At 35.7% G+C, this 20,926-nt stretch overlaps 2 protein-coding genes across 6 annotated transcripts; one reads left to right on the top strand and one right to left on the bottom strand.

Moving 5' to 3' along the window:
- Nucleotides 1-410: 410 nt before the first annotated feature.
- Nucleotides 411-9,353, bottom strand: Sgf29 (SAGA-associated factor 29). 3 transcript variants are annotated; one of them, XM_089735565.1, is made up of 8 exons: nucleotides 9,220-9,353; nucleotides 8,396-8,502; nucleotides 7,666-7,812; nucleotides 6,763-6,888; nucleotides 5,265-5,489; nucleotides 4,528-4,681; nucleotides 3,146-3,249; nucleotides 411-1,787 (listed from the first exon to the last, which is right to left on the bottom strand). In XM_089735565.1, exons 2-8 carry the CDS (start codon nucleotides 8,432-8,434, stop codon nucleotides 1,695-1,697), a joined length of 888 nt encoding a protein of 295 aa, XP_089591691.1. In that variant the 5' UTR covers nucleotides 8,435-8,502; nucleotides 9,220-9,353; the 3' UTR covers nucleotides 411-1,694. The 3 variants fall into 3 exon arrangements, with proteins under 3 accessions (XP_089591691.1, XP_089591690.1, XP_089591692.1); XM_089735564.1 differs by having other exon boundaries at nucleotides 9,192-9,325; XM_089735566.1 differs by lacking the exon at nucleotides 7,666-7,812 and having other exon boundaries at nucleotides 789-1,787; nucleotides 9,192-9,325.
- Nucleotides 9,354-11,617: 2,264 nt separating this feature from the next.
- Pabp2 (poly(A) binding protein nuclear 1) lies at nucleotides 11,618-20,926 on the top strand. Of its 3 annotated transcripts, none has more exons than XM_028169568.2 (7): nucleotides 11,618-11,873; nucleotides 11,968-12,119; nucleotides 14,355-14,502; nucleotides 15,905-16,037; nucleotides 16,522-16,651; nucleotides 17,458-17,594; nucleotides 19,345-20,926. In XM_028169568.2, the coding sequence occupies exons 2-7, from the start codon at nucleotides 12,027-12,029 to the stop codon at nucleotides 19,379-19,381; spliced, it is 678 nt and encodes a 225-aa protein (XP_028025369.1). In that variant the 5' UTR covers nucleotides 11,618-11,873; nucleotides 11,968-12,026; the 3' UTR covers nucleotides 19,382-20,926. The 3 variants fall into 3 exon arrangements, with proteins under 3 accessions (XP_028025369.1, XP_089591688.1, XP_089591687.1); XM_089735562.1 differs by having other exon boundaries at nucleotides 11,635-11,742; XM_089735561.1 differs by having other exon boundaries at nucleotides 11,664-11,873; nucleotides 11,960-12,119.

Below are 20,926 nucleotides of genomic sequence, written 5' to 3'. Positions count from 1 at the left end.
TACATAAAGCTAGATGTAGGTTATGGCGATCTTTTGTGTCACTTTAGCAGCTGTCAATTCAATCTATACTTAATATATAAATCTACAGAGGTTTTTACGGATGTTCCGTTATAACTACTGAACCATGCATCCGATTGACTTGAAACTTGGTATCCATGTAGAAAATACATGTACTTCATTAAATTCATTCATATAAATATTCATATAATTATATATAAATATATTCATATAAATTCATATAAATATTAGCATATCCATTGATATGCTAATATTTATATGAGTGTTGGACTCCCTAATTATAATGACAATAAATAATAATGTTAATTTTAAATGCCCAGCAAAGCGGCCGAGTCAAATTCAAAATCATTTATTTCAACTTAGATGTCAGTATGACACACTTGTTGAATGTCAAAATACAAATAACAATGTTAACTCTACCACCGGTTCCAAAAAAAGCCACAGTCCTGAGAAGAACCGGCGAAACAAACTCAGCGGAGTACGGCTAGTTTCTTATAAAACTTATCTAAACCGGTAGGCAGGGGCTTAGCTCTGCCCCTGGCATTTCTGATGCCCATGGGCGACGGTAATTACTTATCATATGCGCCGTATGCTCGTCCTACGCAACACTGCAGCGAGGCCTGTCACAGCGAAAGGGTCAACAACTTTAAATCTAGTAATTTCTATAATGATTCATAAAAAAACGTAACGGATGCGAAGATTTAATTCGTTAACGTTGTTTTATTTTAAATAATCGAAATAATAATATTTATGATTAAATAACTAACGTGTTTGGTTTTAAATCTGTAATGTAATATAAATTTAGTCCTGGACATCTCATCCGTATGGACATTTCGAACAAACGCGAACTGTTCTTAGTGTCCTAAGTGGATAAAATTAGAATACGTAAACCCTAAATTCGTGCATTTTTCGTCATTCTTAAATTAGCTGCATTAACTAAATGTTACAGTTAACACAATAACTTATTTCATTTTAATAAATCTTATGATTTATATACAGCAAGTTTTTGTTCTATAAATCTGCCATATGGCTTATCTAAGGACTATATGTCTACAATCTAAATATTATTTATGTACCATTTAATTTTTTTTAAATTAAACATGCAACACTTAGGTCTCTCTTACTATCTCTCGTTGGCGTCTATTGTGAACAAGCACTAAACCTTTCACTAAATTATTTTTGTCATCGTCTATACACACTGGTCCGGTCCACTAAATCCGCAAATCACATCGCACCACAACGATTACTAACCGATCACCACATTAAAGCCAAAATTGACATCCAACAAATTCTCTGACACACTCGACAAAATTTCTAACGAAAGACTACACTTCATAAAGGCTGAATTACACACAAGCGGCGTGCTTCTAGCATTCTTCAACTGGTCACTGAAAGGCGAGTTAAGCCTGTCGCTTCGTGTAATTCGTAGAGATTAATGTTTCTTGATGTTCTCAATATTCGAGAATCCTTATGTAAATCAGCCTTTAAATTTCAAATTCAGCTATGTATTATGATCATAATTTTAAAATGCGAAAGAAAATTTGTCTTCGATTCAGCTTGTGTAATATAGAACAACAGTACGCATGACGCGTGGGTGTCGGCCGAGGTGACTAGGTAGCGGTAGCGGTAGCGGAGGCGGAGGCGGACGCGGCGGCGGGCGGGCGGTGCGGGCGGCATCAGGTGGCACGGCCTTTGCCCTCCTTGATGGCGATGACGTAGCGCTGTGCCACGCGCTCTGGGGGCGAGTAGCCGTCCGCGTACGACGAATCCTACAGGCAAAAGGAGAGAACCAAATTATTATTTTTTAATTATACTGGATGTAATTGGAAACAAGGCCTTATAGGAATATAGTTTGGCGGGCTTGCCATAGTAAAAAAATATATTTTTTTTTTATCACTTAAATGGGTGGACGAGCTCACAGCCACCTGGTGTTAAGTGGTCACTGTAGCCCATAGACATTTACAACGTAAATGCACCACCCGCCTTGAGATATAAGTTCTAAGGCAGTGATTCCCAAAGTGGTCTATATCGACCCCTAAGGGTCTATGACAACATGCAAGGGGTCTACGTCAGCGAAATAAAATTTGGGGGTCCACGATACTGGATCTCAACACATACCCTGATAGTACCTATTTACTTACATCATACTATCTTATAATATCAAGACATCATTAGCCGCGGAGATTTAAGATTAACCCTTACAAAATTGACGCCAAATGTTGATAATTTATTATTAAAGCATCAGGTTCATCCTTCTCACTAAAAATATTTACTTATTGCTTATGTTATTTTATTTATAGTTTATTTTATGTTACGTATATTTTACCAGATACAAAATTTTGTTTTGAGTAGTTTTAATTTAAATTCAATTAATAAATGTATAAATTAACATGTGTTTTACTTTAAGTTTTTAACACTAAACTTTACTACAGTTAGAAATTTACAGAAAAGCAATATCAGGTAAGTAGGGGGTCTACCCAACACGGAAAAACATGGCAAAGGGTCTACGACACAAAAAACTTTGGGGAACTCTGTTCTAAGGTCTCAGTATAGTAACAACGGCTGCCCCAACCTTCAAGCCGAAACGCATTACTGCTTCACGGCAGAAATAGGCGGGGTGGTGATACCTACCCGTGCGGACTCACGTGAGGTGCTACCACCAGTAATTACGCAATTTATAATTTTGCGCGTTTGATTTTTATTACACGATGTTATTCCTTCACCGTGTAAGTCAATCACGAACATTTGTTAAGTACATATTTCATTAAAAAAATTGGTACCCGTCTGTGGGATTCGAACACCGATGCATCGCTAGATACAAATGCACTAAACGTCTCATCCTTTAGGCCACGACTTCAAACATCTTCATATATATAATTCTACTCTACGTGTGTACTGAACTCCTAAAGGGCTCGACCAATTTGAATTTTTGAAATGAATTTTTTGTATGCGTTTGGTTCACGCCTTGGATGGTTTATATTCGCAAATCAGCCTGGCAGATGGCGCTGCAGTCGGTATCTACTTTATTTATTTTTCCTAGAAAAAATATATGGCAAAAGAACTTTTGCCGGGTCAACTAGTTAATTAGTATATTATATAGAATTGTAATAATATTATAAATTTTTACCTCGAACAACACTTCATAGGGGTCAGCAGCGCTCGCGGGCAGCCGGTTGACTACGGCGCGATAGAAGCACGTGGTCTGCGGGTATAGCGCCATCACCACCGCACCTTTGAAATCATTTTATCTATACTAATATATAAATGTACAGTGGTTTTGACGACTTGAAACTTGGTATCCATGTAGAAAATACATGTAATTAATGGATAGGCTAATATTTTTATGAGTGTTGGACTCCCTACACCAGTTGCAGGGGCTTAATGATGAGAATCTTTGTGGGGGTGAGAAATAATAATGTTAATTTTAAATGCCCAGCGAAGCAGACGGGTACAGCTAGTTCTTTATATTTACACAAATAAATAACAATTTATTTGGATAGGAATTATACTCAGATTACTTTTTATTATAATAGTAAACTACTTACATTAAGACAAAGGTCAACTCACCCCAATAGTACTCAACAGTATCGAGTTTAGATGTTTTTTATATGTCGATAAATCTGATACATACAAGAAACATGACATCTCGAATCTCGAACGCCAAATATAATTCTACTTAGAGCGAGAGCCGAACGCTAGGTCAACGAGAAACAAAAAATTAAGTCGAATCATTGTAAGATTTAAAAAAAAAGCTCTCGGAAAACGTATTGGCTATTTGAATAGCACCACCCTATCTCTTCCAGAGGCTGTTCGAAAAGTCAACTAAGGTATAGGTACACCCGAGAATGAGTAGCAGTGTGTGTATTGTACCAGCCTACTGCGTTAAAAATGGAACAGCTTTTATACTAGGTGCGCCATGAGGTCGTTCACCCCGACGAGCAATTTTTTGTTTTCTTTTAATAATTTTCATATTTATGTGGACTTTATGGCGGGAACGTGAGGATAGAAGTTGTGTGATTTGTTTTATTTTGTCTACTTAATGTTTCTTCAGGTTTAAATGTGCAGTAACGGTGGTTTATTAATAACTGTTTAGTATATGTGAAAGTGCACAAATCTAGAAAAATAAAACAAAGCCGCTGGACGTAACTTCTCGGGATCCCACAAATAGTCCATTGAAAAAGTCTCAGTAAATTACCACCATTTTACTGAGATTATATTTGATCCCATCTCATCTCATTTCATTTAATTTCATCTCAGTTGATTAATGTCTCAAATTAATCAACTTCATTTCATTTCATTTCATATAAATATGAATTAAAATAAGACTTGACTAAAGGTCTTAGTTACCAGGTCATAAAATCCTTTTAAAAAAAACATATTCGTGTCACCTTTTTTTATTTTTTTTATTGCCCTTGTAGGCAGACGAGCGCACGGCCCACCTGATGGTGAGTGGTTACCGTCGCCCATGGACTTTAGCAATGCCAGGGGCAGAACCAAGCCGCTGCCTACCTTTAGGGAAGAGAGCGTGTTCGTCGGTCCGAGGGTCGGCTCGCATCAGCGGCAGCGGCACGACGCGGCGCTTGCTCAGCACGTGACGATTCTTCTGCTCTTCGTCGATGTCGTCCACTTCGTATTTCCCCTGAGCGGGCAACCAGCTCACCACCTGTACGAAAGCAATACTGATCAGTTCCTGTTTAAGAAGAAAAATTAATTTAAATTATCAATTACGAAAAATACATCGATGTGCTCAGTGCGAGTTTTTTAACGTTCTCGATAGCGTAACAGTTAACTCAAATTTGTATGCAGTTGGAACGTCTACCTACGTTTACCACTAGGGACATCATCAATAGACATAATTTATAATAAATCAAGAACAACTATTAACATATTTTATAAAACTTAATTTTAAGAAACTTAAAAACCAAATTATGAAACAGCTAATCGAGTCGACTAAAAACAAAAAATACATAAAACATAATTTGTTAAAAAGATAATAAAATAAAAGTTATTCCTTTTTAGGATTTTTCATCTTACAACATAAAAATTATGTTTATTGGTCTGAAAAAAATATCGATTTTTATACCTCTTCGATACTTGGAATTTTATATCAATACATCGATATATCGAAGTATTAAATATCGCTCAAAAACATCGATCTTTCCAACAAGCCTAAGGTGCATAACCATAACGTTCACTCAAAACGTTTGCGTGCTGCCAAAGTGTATTGGCAGTTTGTTTACACGCACCTCGGCCAATATCCAGTTGTCCTCGTTATCGGAGACCCGCACGAGCGCGGCGACGGCGTCCCCGGGTCGGGCGACGTGCCCCGCGTCGGCCGGCACCGCTCCGCACAGCGGCGGCGCCCGCTCCCCCGCGCGCCCCACGTGCAGAGGCAACGTTTGCGCGGCACTCAGGAGCAGCTTCATCAGCGCCCCGCAACCGATCGTCTCCTTGTTACCCGCGTGACGAGCCTGCCGCAACGAAACGACTCTACGTTACAGATTCAAAACTAAACTTTTTTTTTATTGAAGTGAAACTTCTTTAGAGTCGTTGTGATTTCAAAGTCGATGAAACGAAAAAATAAGTCCATAGAGACACAAACACATAAATGTATAGGATTCAGTCGGCGAGAGAATGAGATAACATATTAGACGTTCTCGGTCTCCTCTTTGTGCGAATCTTCGTCTATCGTTTACTAAGCATTGTCCATATGTATGCTCCTGTATAGTCAGTATATCTATATCTTATTTATAAGTTTAGCTTCTACCGTGTGTGACTTGCACACACACACACACACTTTTTTTTTAATTGCCTTTGTAGGCAGACGAGCATACGGCCCACCTGATGGTAAGTGGTCACCGTCGCTCATGGACGTCAGCAATTCCAGGGGCAGAGCCAAGCCGCTGCCTACCATTAAGTACTCTCCGCAAGCCTCGTTTGAAGAAGGACATATCATAGCGCTCGGAAAACACCGTGGAGGGGAGTTCATTCCAAAGCCGGATGGTATTTGGCAAAAAAGATCTTTGGAAACGCACTGTCGATGAACGGAGCGGTTCCAGATAAAATCTGATCCGATGGCGGGAGGTGCGATGATAAAAAGGAGATGAGGGGATCATCTTGAATAACTCGAATGACTCAGAGCATTCCCCATGAAACATTCGGTATAAAACACAGAGAGAACCGAGAAACTGAACATAATATTCATGTCTTCACTACATAGTATAAAACAAAGTCGCTTTCTGTCCCTATATCCCTATGTATGCTTAAATCTTTAAAACTACGCAATGGATTTTGATGCGTTTTTTTTTTAATAGTGATTGAAGAGGAAGGTTTATTTATATAATAACATCCGTTAAATAGTGGAGAAATCAATAATAAATTACAGTTTCCTTAGCGAAGCGAGGGCGGGTCGCTAGTGTGTTATAATTTGACCTAGTGATCTTTTACAAAAAATAATTAACGTATAATTGTCTACATCAATTAACTTCAGACATTGAAGATACTCATATGTGATTGTCTTTACAAACTAATCTAGGCAGTTGAACGCATGTCCCACCTTGTATTAAGCTAATATGAGAAACCATAAATAGGTAACATAAGCCGTAATAAAAGAAACTATAACATTTTTCCATGTACTTGTTGACTGTCGCTGCCTGCCACTGGCATATTACGCTGGTCATAGCATGTGAACAGGCCTATGAGATATTACAGGACCAAACCTATATTCATCAATAAATATGATACCTGAATTCGGCGTTCATTTTTAATTGCACGTATTTCGTAAATCCTTGACAGTGCAGCTCTAAGTAGTCTTTCTTCTTGCTCGGCAGCTGTTAAACCTGATTTATATAAACTTTTAAGCTGCGAAACCTGTTAAACAAAAATATTTTAATAACCATTGGCGTGTTAAAACAATCAACATTTCTTCATTAGATACTATGAGTAGTAGTAGTTCTTGTTTGTTGGGGTGGTGGTGGTGGTGTCGATTAGCTTATGTCTATGAAGTCGTCGTGGACTAAGGGATAAGACGTCCGGTGCATTCGTGTTCGAATCTCAGGCGGGTACCAATTTTTCTAATGAAATACGTACTCAACAAATGTTCACGATTGACTTCCACGGTGAAGGAATAACATCGTGTAATAAAAATCAAACCCGCAGAATTATAATTTGCGTAATCACTGTTGGTAGGACCTCTTGGGAGTCCGCACGGGTAGGTACCACCACCCCGCCTATTTCCGCCGTGAAGCAGTAATGCGTTTCGGTTCGAAGGGTGGAGTAGCCGTTGTAACTATACTGAGACCTTAGAACTTATATCTCAAGGTGGGTGGCGCATTTACGTTGTAGATTATTATGGGCTCCAGTAACCACTTAACACCAGGTGGGCTGTGAGCTCGTCCACCCATCTAAGCAATAAAAAAATTAAAAAAAAACTTTTATTAATTAATTGATTTTGATGATATACAGATTTTGTATAATAAAGTGTAACCTAGTGAGAATAATTGAAAAACAATTTAAGAAGATAGGCGCAACAAAAGTATTCAAGTTATGGAAGCTAAGTACTTTTATAAATTTTAGATTACATGATTGAACTTTATTGCATTATATGAATGTATTGAACAATTTGAATGTTAAGAATCTTATAATCACTTGTTGGGAAGATCCTGATGAATCATCAGCACTCGAAGGAGATCCTGTAGATTTTTCAGCTCTAAGTATGGCATCTATGCACTGTTCATTGCGAGACCTCTCCGCTTCTATATCATAAATCAATCTGTGTAATGACCTCAATCTTTCCTGTGTACAAAAACAATATGATATTAGTTGGTTTTGTTAAAGGTACATTGAATACTATTGGCTGGTCACATCTTCTTTCTCTTCTTATATTTTCGGCCCACAGGCATCCACTGCTGGACATAGGCCTCCCCCAAGCCTCGCCACAAAAACCGGTCCTGCGCTGCCTGCAATCAGCAGATCCTCACGAACCTCAATAGATCGTCGATCCATCTTGTGGGAGGCCTACTCACACTACATCTTCCAGTACACGGTCGAACCCAAGAACTTTTTGGCTCCAGCGGCCATCCGTTTTACGAGCAATGTGCCCTGCCAACTGCCACTTTTGGGCTATGTTAGTTACCATGGTTATTCAGCAAATCTCTTCATTTCTGATTCGATCTTGCAGGGAAACTCTGAGCACAGCCCTCTCCATTGCTCTTTGGGTGACATTGAGCCTTCTCATAAGGCCCATTGCTGGTTACATAGGTATGAATTATAAGCAAATAGTTATGCTCAATTGTTAATAGTTTCCTTACAATCTGTACATCTATAAATGATGATAAAAAATTAAGTAAATCATCACTTCACACTTGATCCTTCACACCTGTACTTGTTGTGCAGCAACGTCAGCTGTGAGCGGCATTATTTCACAATATTCGATAGTTTCCAACTCAAATATATAGTGTGGATCCAGCTGATACTCACTATTACCTGGAAAATCATGTAAAACTATGTTAGTGTCCATAGTACAGCAAATGAAGAGTATGAATCTTCAATTTTATTTAAAACTTTCTTGGATTTTCTTTTCTTTATTCCATTAATAAAATGATATATGTATTTATATGTTAAAATAATTGTAACCGAATAGATGATCTGTGAACGCGAAGAATGTACAATTCAGACATAAGCTTCAACATTTTCATGACCATTGAGGGGAATCAATCTGTACAATTGCAAGACAAGATTTGTACAGAAACAGTAAACTTATCTTCCTTATTTTACTTTTTTCCATTGATTGGCTGTATTTACAGATAGCTTTTTGACAACAATGTAAAATGAAAAAGGACTCTGTGACTTGGAGAAGGCCTTTCACAAGGGGCAAAACAAGTTGCGAGATTTAATACAATAATGTACTTATTTCATTCCATTCACAGTAAGTAAATACATAAAAATATGTGTACAAGATAAAACGTATGTAGTACCATTAATTTAAGTTTATATTGTACACATCTAAGATAGCTAAATTTAAAATTTGTATATTGGTAATTTTAAGCACATCGAATTCAAGTACAAACATAATAAAATAAACAATAAACATTCCATTTTGTTTTGTTTTTAACGCTATAAGGACGCAGATTTCAATAATGGTTATTTTGTTGGTTTGTTACAAGTTGGTACACCGATATTGTATTGTGGAAATAGTTTTACCGAAATGATGATTTTGCACCAATTTGGTATAGTAACCATTAGTAAATTTAATAAAGTCAAAACTACAAAATAGAAAGCTCAATTAAGCGAGAGCTGTTTTAATTTCATTACAGTGTAGGTACATACTATCGTGTATAATCTATGCTATAACGGCTGTTTGGGCTTAGATCCCCTTGTCTTTCCTAATAAGGAAAAATTGTACAAAAAAAAAAATCTATGCTATGTTACTAGTGTACCTATCTAGGGGACTTTTGGCGGAAACGGGAGGAGTGAAGTTGTGTGATTTGTTTTATTTTGTCTATTTAGTGTTTCTTCAGGTTTAAATGTGTAATAACGGTGGTTTATTAACTGTTTATGTATGTGGTTTATTAACTGTATATCTGTGAAAGTGCACAAATGTGGGAAAATAAAACAAAGCCATTGGACGTAACTTCTCGAAATCCTCCACAAAGTCCACTGAAAAAATCTCAATAAATGACCATCATTTTACTAAGATTATATTTCATCCCATATCATCTCATCTCATCTTATTTCATTTAATTTCATCCCAGTTGATTAAGGTCTCAAATTAATCATCTTCATTTTATTTCATTTCACTCCATATTATCATTTTTCATAAAAATAAGAAATATAAATCAAATTAGATGTGACTTAAAAGTCTTAGTTACCAGGTCATAAAATCCCTTAAAAAATGTACATACCTATTCTATTAATTATTATTTAAAAAAAAAATAATATAAATATTATGAAAGTTTTTTAAGGGATTTTATGACCTAGTAACTAAGACCCTTAAATCATGTCTTATTTTAATTTTTATTCTTATTTTTATGAAAAATGATAATATGACGTGAAATGAGATGAGACGATATAGTGTGGCGTTTAAGTACGCACCTTTTTGTGATGCGTAAGCCGGAACGCACGAGAGGTGGGAAACAGAATGTAGTCTGTGACTCGGGACCTTATTACCGCCGAAAATTTAAAATGTAAAAATATTTTATAATGTGTCTAATAACTAATATAATATAATAACTTAGAATTGTTTATGCCGCTACAACAATAAAGTTTCTATTGTTTCAACTGTGGTGTTAATTACATAAAACACGACTTTACGGCGAAATAAATAAGGGACTCTATATGAACTCTCTCAATAGTATGAAAGATAATCTCAGTAAAATAGTGGTCATTTACTGAGACTTTTTCAGTGGACTTTTTGGAGGACCCCGAGACGTTATGTTCAGCGGCTTGGCTTCATTTTCCTAAATTTGTGCACTTTCACTGATACTAAACAGTTAATAAGCCACCGTTATTACACATCTAAACCTGAAGAAACCCTTCAGAATAGACAAAATAAAACAAATCACACAACTTCACTCAGCACAGCGAATTTTTCTATTCCATTCTCTTCTATCGCTGTCATCTCAACCGTTACTCTTCCCCCTCTATCTTGTACTACCATTTCCATACATCTCCTAGTCAAATGGATCTTCTCTCTACGTATCACATGTCCATGGCACGCTAACTGTCTGCTCTTTAATTTGTTAATTACCGGGACTACTTTCACACTTCCTCGTCACACTGCTTTCACACTGCCCCGTGCGGATCCCACTAAGAATAGTTCCGCCAGCTTATCTTCCCAGGAGTGTCGTAAAAGGCGACAGAAGGATTTAAGCGCAAATATACAGCGCCTTACCCGACTGGTAGCGGGCAATCTACCAACAAAAGCGTTCCCAAAGAGGGTTGACGTCAGATAGGCAGCCGGTCGTAAAACTGTGCCAAAACCTTCGCAGCAATGAATACTAGGGCCAATACTAAGTTCGTAAATTGCTTAAAACTTGTACTATCTAAGATTGTGTATAACTTTTTAAATAACGAGAGCATTTTCGAGAGAGTACTAGGGTTTCACGTCATTACTGATCCTCCCGATCCATTAACGGTGCTCTTAGGTACTACAAGCACCGTCCTCGTCGAACCCCTCGCTTGTAACGAAGAGCTCAGCCAGTAACTTAGCCCAAAGACACAGCCAACTGAGTTTCTTGCCAGATCTTCTCAGTGGCTTGCGTTTCCAATCCGGTGGTAGATTCCGCGAAGCACTGCTCTTACTAGGGGCAGTGTTAGCAACACTCCTTGACTTGAGCTCCGTGAGTTGAACTAGCCTCTCAAGGCCATCAGCATAGGTGGAAAAAAAAACTAGGGTTTTTTCTTGAAACTCCATTGAACTCGGTAAATTAGCATGCTTTTACTGAGAGGTTATCTTAGAATATCTTATTTTACCTCGTTTTGTTTCATTTCATAATTAATTATATTTTTATAGTAATTTCGATTTCATTTTTCACACTTGACAAAAGGAATGGTTTTCGTCATTTTCTAGAAAGCTGGCCGTATGTGCTATGTTTTCGTTGTCAATCTAATAAACGAATCAAGCAAACAATGATATTTGACATACTGTCTAATGACATTTCATGCAAATTGTTTAATGTTTGGATCTAACCGAATAGCTATACATTAGCATTTTAGGATGAATCCGTAAATATCTTGCATCAAATTGTGATTTTATGTAATTCGAATACTGACTGTAATTTGAAAACTGTCCTATTTGTTGTTATGAACTGTATTACCTGAGTAGGTCAACGATTTCATAGTGGATTTGGTTACCGGTACGTCAGATACTTTGCTACTATGGCAATTTATTTACGATGAAGGAAATATGCGTTACTGTATACGATTTCGGTTATACACTTAGGGTTTTAGTTTCAGAGAAGTAAAGTGATCTCGAAATATATAATTCATGATTTCGACGCTCGGTGGAAATGGCAGAAAATGATGATTTTTTAGACTCGATTGATAACAATCATTTGGAAGGAACTAACGGCTCAATGAATATGACTGACAATAGTCTCGGAGTAAGTGATATTGTTTTAAATATTCCTTAATTATGTTTTTAACTATAAACAGTTAAAACACCACGAATCTCGACATACATAGACCCCACTATTGCTTCATTTTTCATGTGTTTGTTCAATATGAACCTGTTTACTTGGTTGTTAGTCTTCACAATTATCACAGAACTTATATCGCATCATTACCAAAATAACCGTGAATAGTGTCACCTATTAAATTACTAATATTGGATTTCTGTCTATTTAAGACCACAAATAAATCACTTAATAAGCACTACTACAACTTCATATATGAAATTTATTAAAACTCATATTAATTGTTAAATGTAACACGGTTGGATATCAAGACCAGTATATAAGGTATCTTGCTTCAATTTATATAACTTAAATGTTAAATGTGAGATAATCAATAATTTTGAGAAATCTGTATTTATGTTGGCTAATGTAATTTTTAATGTAGTTGTGTTTTCAGCATGTTTGTTATACATAGCAATGTTATGCATGCTGTGTAAAACTACTTCAAAATATCCATTTATCCAGCAGCATTTTATAGCCCTACTCTTGTGTTTTTGATGTTTTTGAAATACATATGTAAATTGGAAAAAATACCATTTTAAATGTAATCTAATACTGGAATATTAGTAAATTTTGTAAGAATGTTCTAAATCAATTTTGGAATCATTATTCTGTGAACTTTTTTCATGGAAACTATATTTCTATATAAAAATACATAGTGTACCGATTGTGATTGTAAATGGAATAAAAGTTCAACTATGCCTTACACAAAAATAAAACTTGGCATGGTTCACATTTTCTAAGCCGAGTAAAATATTGCAAGATAGACAATGTATTTTATTTCTTTAAAGAACTTTTAGTTCTGCATGTTTGGAAAACAGAAAAATCAAAAGTTTATTTCCTATTTCATACTACTGCATGGCTTGTCGGACCAAATGATAATTGCAATGTAGTATGTCTGTTCAGTAGAATAAATAGTTCTCAGCTTTCTTTGATATGTATTGTCAATATTTTAATTAGTATTAAAAAATGACATGATTATTGTTATGGTATTCAAAGTCTATAATTTATAGAAATGAAAGTTTTTTTTTTTTTGCTGATTGATTAATCAAGACATTACATTACATTAACACATATTTTCATTGAAATATCTATAACTTTGGGCCAAAACGAAATAGTTGGTACCATTTTTTCCTCTGTTTGCTAAAACATTTTCTTGAGCATATAAGAACAAGAAGTAATATTATGTTATTGACTAGCTTAATTGCTATCACTAAAAAATTGACAATGGTTTTTTGTATTCTAAATATCAATATTGAAACAAAAAAATCAACCTAAATTTTGAAAAGTGAATTGAATTACATTATTAATTTATTTCACTTTAAGCACTTATTATACAGTTGGTAGTGTGCGTAGTGTTTTTAAACAATGTAGTAACATTATTATGTTGTTTTATACTTCAAAAAGTAACCATTACATTCCTGTGTAGCAGTTGTATTATCTTGTCTCGTGTGATCTACCTATTTGTTTATATATTGTTTGTTACTGTAAAAATAACTCACGAAATTGGTTAGCATGATTTTATATTTTGTTATAATAGTTTTATGTTGTTGGTTTTAAAATAGCAATTAATTAGATGTACATAAAATTAAGAATTGAATGTTTGTTGTATTAACTATATTGCATAGAATTTCAATAGAATTTTCATTATAACTACCTCTCAAAGTGTTCTTTGATCCCTAATTTTTCATGCAAAGTTTACAATTAATTTTCTTTTTCGTTTTAATCAATAAATCAAATTTCAAATAAAAACTTCCTCCTGTGGTGGTCATTTGGAGTGTGATTTTATGTCATGGACATTATTTATTATTAATATGAAAATAGATTCTGGAAAACTTTAATTTCTTATAATAGTAAACTTAATTTATAAAATTTTCATACAGTCAACATCAAAATAATAATTGTCAAAATCAGGTTCATTAGTTGGTCCTTGTGATTCTACCCAGTCATACAAGAGCATGCACATTGTAAAGTGTAACAATGAATGATACTAGTCAGTTGCTATCTTTAACTTGAGTATATGGCAGAAAACAACATTAAAATAAATAAATAAACTTGTGTGTTCTGGCTCAATCTGGCTTCGATCTTGGGAATCACTTACTTACACTTGATATGTAAAAAAATTTATTATGTTATATTTTATTAGACCCTATTGTCTTAAAGGGCGGAGATGAAGCGGCCGGAGGAGAAGCTCCTGACCTTGCAGCTATCAAGGCCCGAGTGCGGGAGATGGAAGAAGAAGCTGAGAAACTGAAACAAATGCAGACTGAAGTTGACAAGCAAATGAGTATGGGAAGCCCACCAGGACTAAGTAAGTATTCTTCGGAAACTAACAGGCAAGCAGACTATTTTTAGTATAGACCAACGTGAGCCAGGTCACAAAAAAAAATCTTGAGCACAATTTTATTGATGTTCTTGTTATTGACCGTATCAAGTGTTTTTGAATAATGCACAATTCTGAGAAAAAAAATGAGATTTTATTGTAATCGAGAAACTAGCACCACAATACCATTTTTTTTAAATCTAATCAAGGCCTAAAATATCAAATGGCGACCATTGATTTTTTTAAATATCTACAGAAATTTAAAGACAATTTCCATTGTCTCGTTATTGCGGCGCGTACGAGTGATATGACCGTCGTTCCTACCTAAGTTCGTTTTAATAAAAGAAATACAATTAATATTATTGTAAACTGGGGTATCTAATAAAGATCGGTAGGGGCGGCATACTTTGAATAGCCTAGTAGACTAAATAGGATAGTGTGTGCTAAACATAAAAAAGTTTCATCAAAATTAATCCCTTTAAAGAACAACGAAATATGTATCGTTTTCTTAATGAACCATAATTAAAATCAAAATAGGAACAAAAATTTGCAATTTGTTTCGGATCCGGTCATTTTGACCTAATTTTGCGTATAAAACTGATCAGCGGAATTTCTAAAAACCGCATAACATTTGCACAGTCAACACAAGTTGTTTTATTTTGTAACCTTGGAATGACTGAATATGGTATTTTTAAGAGAGTATTTTGTTTTGACATTTGCAAGAACTTTTTTTTTGTTTTTTTTTCCTTATTGCTTAAATGGGTGGACGAGCTCACAGCCCACCTGGTTGGTTACTGGAACCCATAGACATCCACAACGTAAATGCGCCACCCACCTTGAGATATAAGTTCTAAGGTCTCAAGTATAGTTACAACGGCTGCCCTACCCTTCAAACCGAAACGCGTTACTGCTTCACGGCAGAAACAGGCAGGGTGGTGGTACCCACCCGCGCGACTCACAAGAGGTCCTACTACCAGTAATTACGTAAATTATAATTTTGCGGGTTTGATTTTTATTACACGATGTTATTCCTTCACCGTGGAAGTCAATTGTGAACATTTGTTGAGTACGTATTTCATTAGAAAAATTGGTACCCGCCTGAGATTCGAACACCGGTGCATCGCTCAACACGAATACATCGGACGTCTTATCCGTTAGGCCACGACGACTTTCTAGTATTATCAATGTATGTACGTATTATACGTACCTAGGACGCGAGTAATTTCAACAAATTGTGTATTACAGATAATATTTCGCGTATCACAGCGAAGCGTAATCGAGACAGACAATGTACACATTCTGTACTCTAATGTTATTAAAAATAAACTAAATATCAATAAATGCAATGAAGTAAGTTAAAAGTATTGAAATCCTCATTTTGGTTCCACAGCCAGTCCATTAAACATGTCTATCGAAGAAAAAATAGAAGCAGACAATAGATCAGTATATGTTGGTAATGTTGATTATGGAGCCACGGCTGAGGAGCTGGAGCAGCACTTTCATGGTTGTGGATCTATTAACAGGTAATTTGTTTTTGTTTCTAGTGCGCAAATCTCCAATCAATTCCCTGTTCGGCGAAGCTGGTGTAACCATAGCCCTTTGAGGCTACCAACATAGGTGGCAAAAGAATTTTTTTTTTTTTCAAATTAGAAAATTGCTAATTTATTTTATAATCCATTGTCATCAGAAACATAGTAGGTAATTAAGAAACATTATTTTTTAATGAATTGTCATAGGCTGTTGCTGAGTTGGGTTTCTCTGGAACAGCCAGGTGTGGATTCGTTTTTTTATTAATTGACTTGTACTGATACTGAACCTATAATCGCAAAGCCTGGCCTGGCTTCTAAAGTTCATGGAATTTTACTGTTAAACTTTGGTGTTGATCAATACAGTTACTAGCATTTTGTTATATTGCTGAATTGGGGTTGATAATTCTGATATCCTCAAAAAAAAAATATTGTTACATTAATAAATGACAAAGATACATTTTGTATTGTTTATTTTCAGGGTTACAATATTATGCAATAAGTATGATGGCCACCCAAAAGGTTTTGCCTACATCGAATTTGGCGACAAGGATAGTGTCCAGACTGCAATGGCTATGGATGAATCATTATTTAGAGGAAGGCAAATAAAGGTATATTTTGTGATTTTAACTAAAAAATGAACTAGAACTCTCCTTATATTATCCAAAGGTATCAAGCTTTTTTCATATTCTACAGATTAATACTTTGACTGTTATGTAGGTGTTCTTCATGGCAATCATGGCGCACATAAGTAATTATGTCGATTTCTGTTACTAAAGCGCCGGAATACATAGTAGACTCTGGACAAGCAGAATCTGAAGATACTGAGAATGAATCTATTTCTAAGAGACATATTCATTCACATGCTATACATGTTTGGAGTATGTGATATTGAAAATGACAAAAATTTGTCCTCGATGACCATGTAAAGTAACCTGAACGTCGGAAGTAGTTTAATGATAATTAAAGTGACAATTTGTCAATCTCATAATAACTTTGAGTGTGAACCGTCGATAGGTCGACTCTCTAGTCGAGCGTAATGCGCATAAAGTGTGAGCGTCGTAATACCGACTATTGTTTGATCATAAGGTTTATTGGGTGGTATTGATTGGATTCATTATAAGGTATTTTATAGGGTATATTTAGGGTTTTAGGTATGCACCTGTACGGACGCATCTTAGTGTGCGCATGCATAATGACGTTTTTACATTATATAACATTTAACGTTGATAATAACCATTTGAAATTGTTGTGCTGTAAATTGTTAACATTTTTTTTATTTTATTTTTTATTATTCAATTCAAAAATCCCTTAGCAATTTTAGCAAAATATGTGAAAATAAGCTCAGTATTAAAACGTTTAATGTGAAGACAGTCGGTGCGAAGTGTTTTAATTAGCAGATTATGAACGTTGTCAGGTGATGCCGAAGCGTACGAACAAGCCGGGCCTGTCGTCTACAAACCGCCCGCCGCGCACGATGCGCGGGCGCGGGCGCGGCTACCGCGGCGGCCTCGCGCCCTACTACACGGGCTTCCGGCCCCCGCGACGCGGCAGGTACGTTCCCTACTGAACAACGCGCGCGCGACCGCACCCCCCCGCACACGCACACCGCGCCCCTCTTGCAACAGACGTCATCTTGAGGTACGCGTCCATTGACCAGCGCCGGACGCACCGCACGCAACGGATTTTATTTTGTAGTCTTTGCTCATAAATGCCGGCGTTCAGGGGTCGGCAACCTGTTTGTCCTTAAGGGCGCAATACTAAATTTGAAAATCACCGAAGGCGCATATTTTACAGATAATCAACAGGTATAAATAGGCATTAAAAAAACAGATTTTTTATAACTTTATTTTGTTGGTGTCATACATAATGATACACATAATTCAGTGTGAAACTTGAGTGTCCATATTTTTAGCTAATTTCTTATAATTGGGGATATATTTGGAGTTCCCGGTCCTTAAACAATTATCTAAATATGAGTCATTAAGCTTAGTTCGGTATTGGAAGTAAAGAATTATTTCGGATTACTTGTTAGTTTTAAATGTACGGTCTGCGCGTGGTCTATTCGAAATACGATCACACACTAACAAAAAATAGGTGCGTGTTATTAGATACGCTCAAGGTTAGCAAACTGCTAATGTATGCACAATCCTAAACTCAACTGATTACTTGCTGTATATCGCTGTTTGACAAAAATAAGTAAATCGCTCTGGCTATCATACATTTACATTAGTCCGGCGAGGGCGCATTAAAATCGATCGGGGGCGCCGCATTGCCGACCCCCTGCCGGCGTTCGATGCGGGCGGCGCGGATAGTGGACGCAGGAAAGCAAAATAAAATCCGTTGCGTGCGGTGCGTTCGGCGCGGGCCAATGGACGCGCGTACCTTTGGTTCTCACTGTGTTAAACATATCGTTCAGCGTTCGAGACCTTGGTGGATTCGAGGTGTCATGTAAACGTACTTATTTTTAACTAAAGAGAAAAAAATTGTTACTATATTATAATGTCAAGTTTGGTGATGTACATAAATATATATGTATGAAATGAAAATGAAATGAAAATGTCAGTTTAATTGGGATTCTGTTGCAAGTAGCAAAGTGGTGAAATCGCTGCTACAAACAAAAACGTCAAATTGAATTGTAATTTTTTTTCTTCTGAGAAGCTTACCAACTGAATTGTATTTTTTTTTTATTCCCGACAGCATGCTCAATTTATTTTAGCATGCGATTCTTTTTAATTTCGTAATACAGTGGCTTGCAAAATGTTTTGTTTTACATTAGCGAAAATATTTATTTGCGCCGCAACTGGTTGTTTAATTTGAGTACATATTTTTATATTTAAGTACATGTTTACAATAAAGTTTATAATTGTAATTTGCATTTTTAGTGCTACCTCTTCCTTTTATTATTTTGTAGAAACAGGCACGTAGACATGAAATATCGTAATTACTGCGGGTGTTTTGAGTTTGAATCGCTTAGCTACGATTAATGAAAAAAAAAACAACTTGGGTGGTGGTTTGTGTGAAAGAGGTAAGGTTGACAGTTCCAGACAAATTTTTCGGCAAAAGAATGACTACATGCCTGGGCATACACGCTATTCATGCATGCCCGAATGTATCTATTTTTCTATTTTATTATAATATTACAAAAAGAAATTTATACCATGTTTCAAATTTTCACATTTAACATTAAGAAATTAATACGGAAGTGAATGTTTTATGAATGGCTTCGAAATATAAATCAGTGGATGCAATATGAACTGCTAGCGAGATAGTTCAGCGAATTAACCGCGTGGCTTTATTGCAGAGTCTTCAAGCGCGGCTCGTACTACTCCCCGTACTGAGTGTGGTAGTGGGGTCCGCCCCCCCGGCCATGGCCCTCGTTAACCCATTAGTGAAGTGGCTCGCGTATATCTAACTGTAGCATAGCGCGACAGTGTGACACCGCCCGAACTTACACCCAGGACGATAACGCTCACTATTCCGTAATCCACTGTCGAGTGACGTCATAAGACAGTAATGTGATCGCCTATGTAGCTATCTATGTCTAACATTGGTGTGTCCAAACAAAAACACCGCAGTGTGTCTCTGCATTTGAATTAACTTTTACGTGTTGTGTAGGTAAGAAATATCTTTTTTTTTTTTTTAAATAAAAAATCGCGTGAATTTGTAAATTTTTATCAAGATTCTAATGTTGTATTGTCAACGATTGGTTTTATTTAGAAGTTGATTTTATTTATTGTATAAGATCAATGGAAGCAAAAAAAACTGTTAGTTTTAAGTAATATAATAAATAAGTTGTAATATTGGAAATTATCAGGCTTGTGACATTATAAAAAGTGTGTAACTGATAAGTTCCTTACATCTTGTGTTCTAGATGCCTAGCCTAAAGAGTTAAATGTAGCGATGCGATTACGCAGTGAATAGGTTCTGTGTGATTTTGGGAAATATGTACCTCGAGTACCTCATTAGATAAATTAATGAGAAATAATCCTTAATTAACTTATCATTTCCCAACGAGTTATTATTTTTAGTTTTTTAATTAATGTGTATCGTCTTTCCCGCAGTGCTGTGTATTCTGTTTTCTAACTTTGTCCTAGTAATCTCAAGAAAGTAATGTTATTTAAAGTGACGATCAAGAAAATACGCAAGTGAAATAAGTATTATAACTTTATAACACTTCATATCAAAACGTAAATCTAAACTCGATTTATACAGCGGCTCAGAGTTTATGTATTCTGTCAGCAATATAGACGTTTTGATGTTTTTTTGAAATTCACTTTATTTATTATACATTTAAGTTATGTACTTCCGGATATATTGATGAAATACATTGGTCCGTATCGAAGAACTACATTCTAACACTGTCAACGTGTCTGCTAAGTATTTCTACCATTTAATTATTTATTGTGAGCTCCGTTCGAACAAGAAACGAAAGTATATACAGAGTTCTAAAAGAGTTCTCATGATCAATACATAGTTTAACAAGTAATATAACGTACAAAATGAAGTAAAATAGTGTCGAGTTTTCTTATATTCTAGGCAAATTTCAATACATAAAAACACTAAGTAAGTGCCTTTTGAATCAGACTTATCACTTTATGATACACAAGCAGAGCCCAGAATGATATTCATATTATTAGTAGTTCTTTATGAAATTACGAAATAATAATTTATCCAGAAATTAAAATCGAATCGTCGGTATCTTGAATAAGTTAAATGAAAATATATTCTGTCGTGTGAAAATATAATTTGAAATTGGAAACACGAAATGTTGAAAAACATTTTGCATAATTTGTTTAACGAAAAAAAAACAAGTATATAATGAGTAACAGAAAAAAAAACAAAAAACCTGAAACATAACAATAAGGATAATATTAAGCAGAAAA

This window comes from Bombyx mandarina, chromosome 19, assembly GCF_030267445.1.
Source record: "Bombyx mandarina strain Sakado chromosome 19, ASM3026744v2".
Lineage (NCBI taxonomy): Eukaryota > Metazoa > Arthropoda > Insecta > Lepidoptera > Bombycidae > Bombyx > Bombyx mandarina.
This window is presented reverse-complemented; position numbering and strand designations above follow the sequence as displayed.

Excerpts from the sequence above, each read along its gene's own strand:
- Pabp2 (XM_028169568.2), top strand. The coding sequence starts at position 12,027 with ATGGCAGAAAATGATGATTTTTTAGACTCGATTGATAACAATCATTTG. Across the intron at positions 12,120-14,354 it reads TGACTGACAATAGTCTCGGA|GGCGGAGATGAAGCGGCCGG; the intron begins GTAAGTGATATT and ends ATTGTCTTAAAG. Across the intron at positions 17,595-19,344 it reads CGGCCCCCGCGACGCGGCAG|AGTCTTCAAGCGCGGCTCGT; the intron begins GTACGTTCCCTA and ends GCTTTATTGCAG.
- Sgf29 (XM_089735564.1), bottom strand. The coding sequence starts at position 9,258 with ATGGTTACTATACCAAATTGGTGCAAAATCATCATTTCGGTAAAACTA. Across the intron at positions 5,490-6,762 it reads AAAATGAACGCCGAATTCAG|GCTCGTCACGCGGGTAACAA; the intron begins GTATCATATTTA and ends TCGTTGCGGCAG. Across the intron at positions 1,788-3,145 it reads CCTATGAAGTGTTGTTCGAG|GATTCGTCGTACGCGGACGG; the intron begins GTAAAAATTTAT and ends TTTTGCCTGTAG.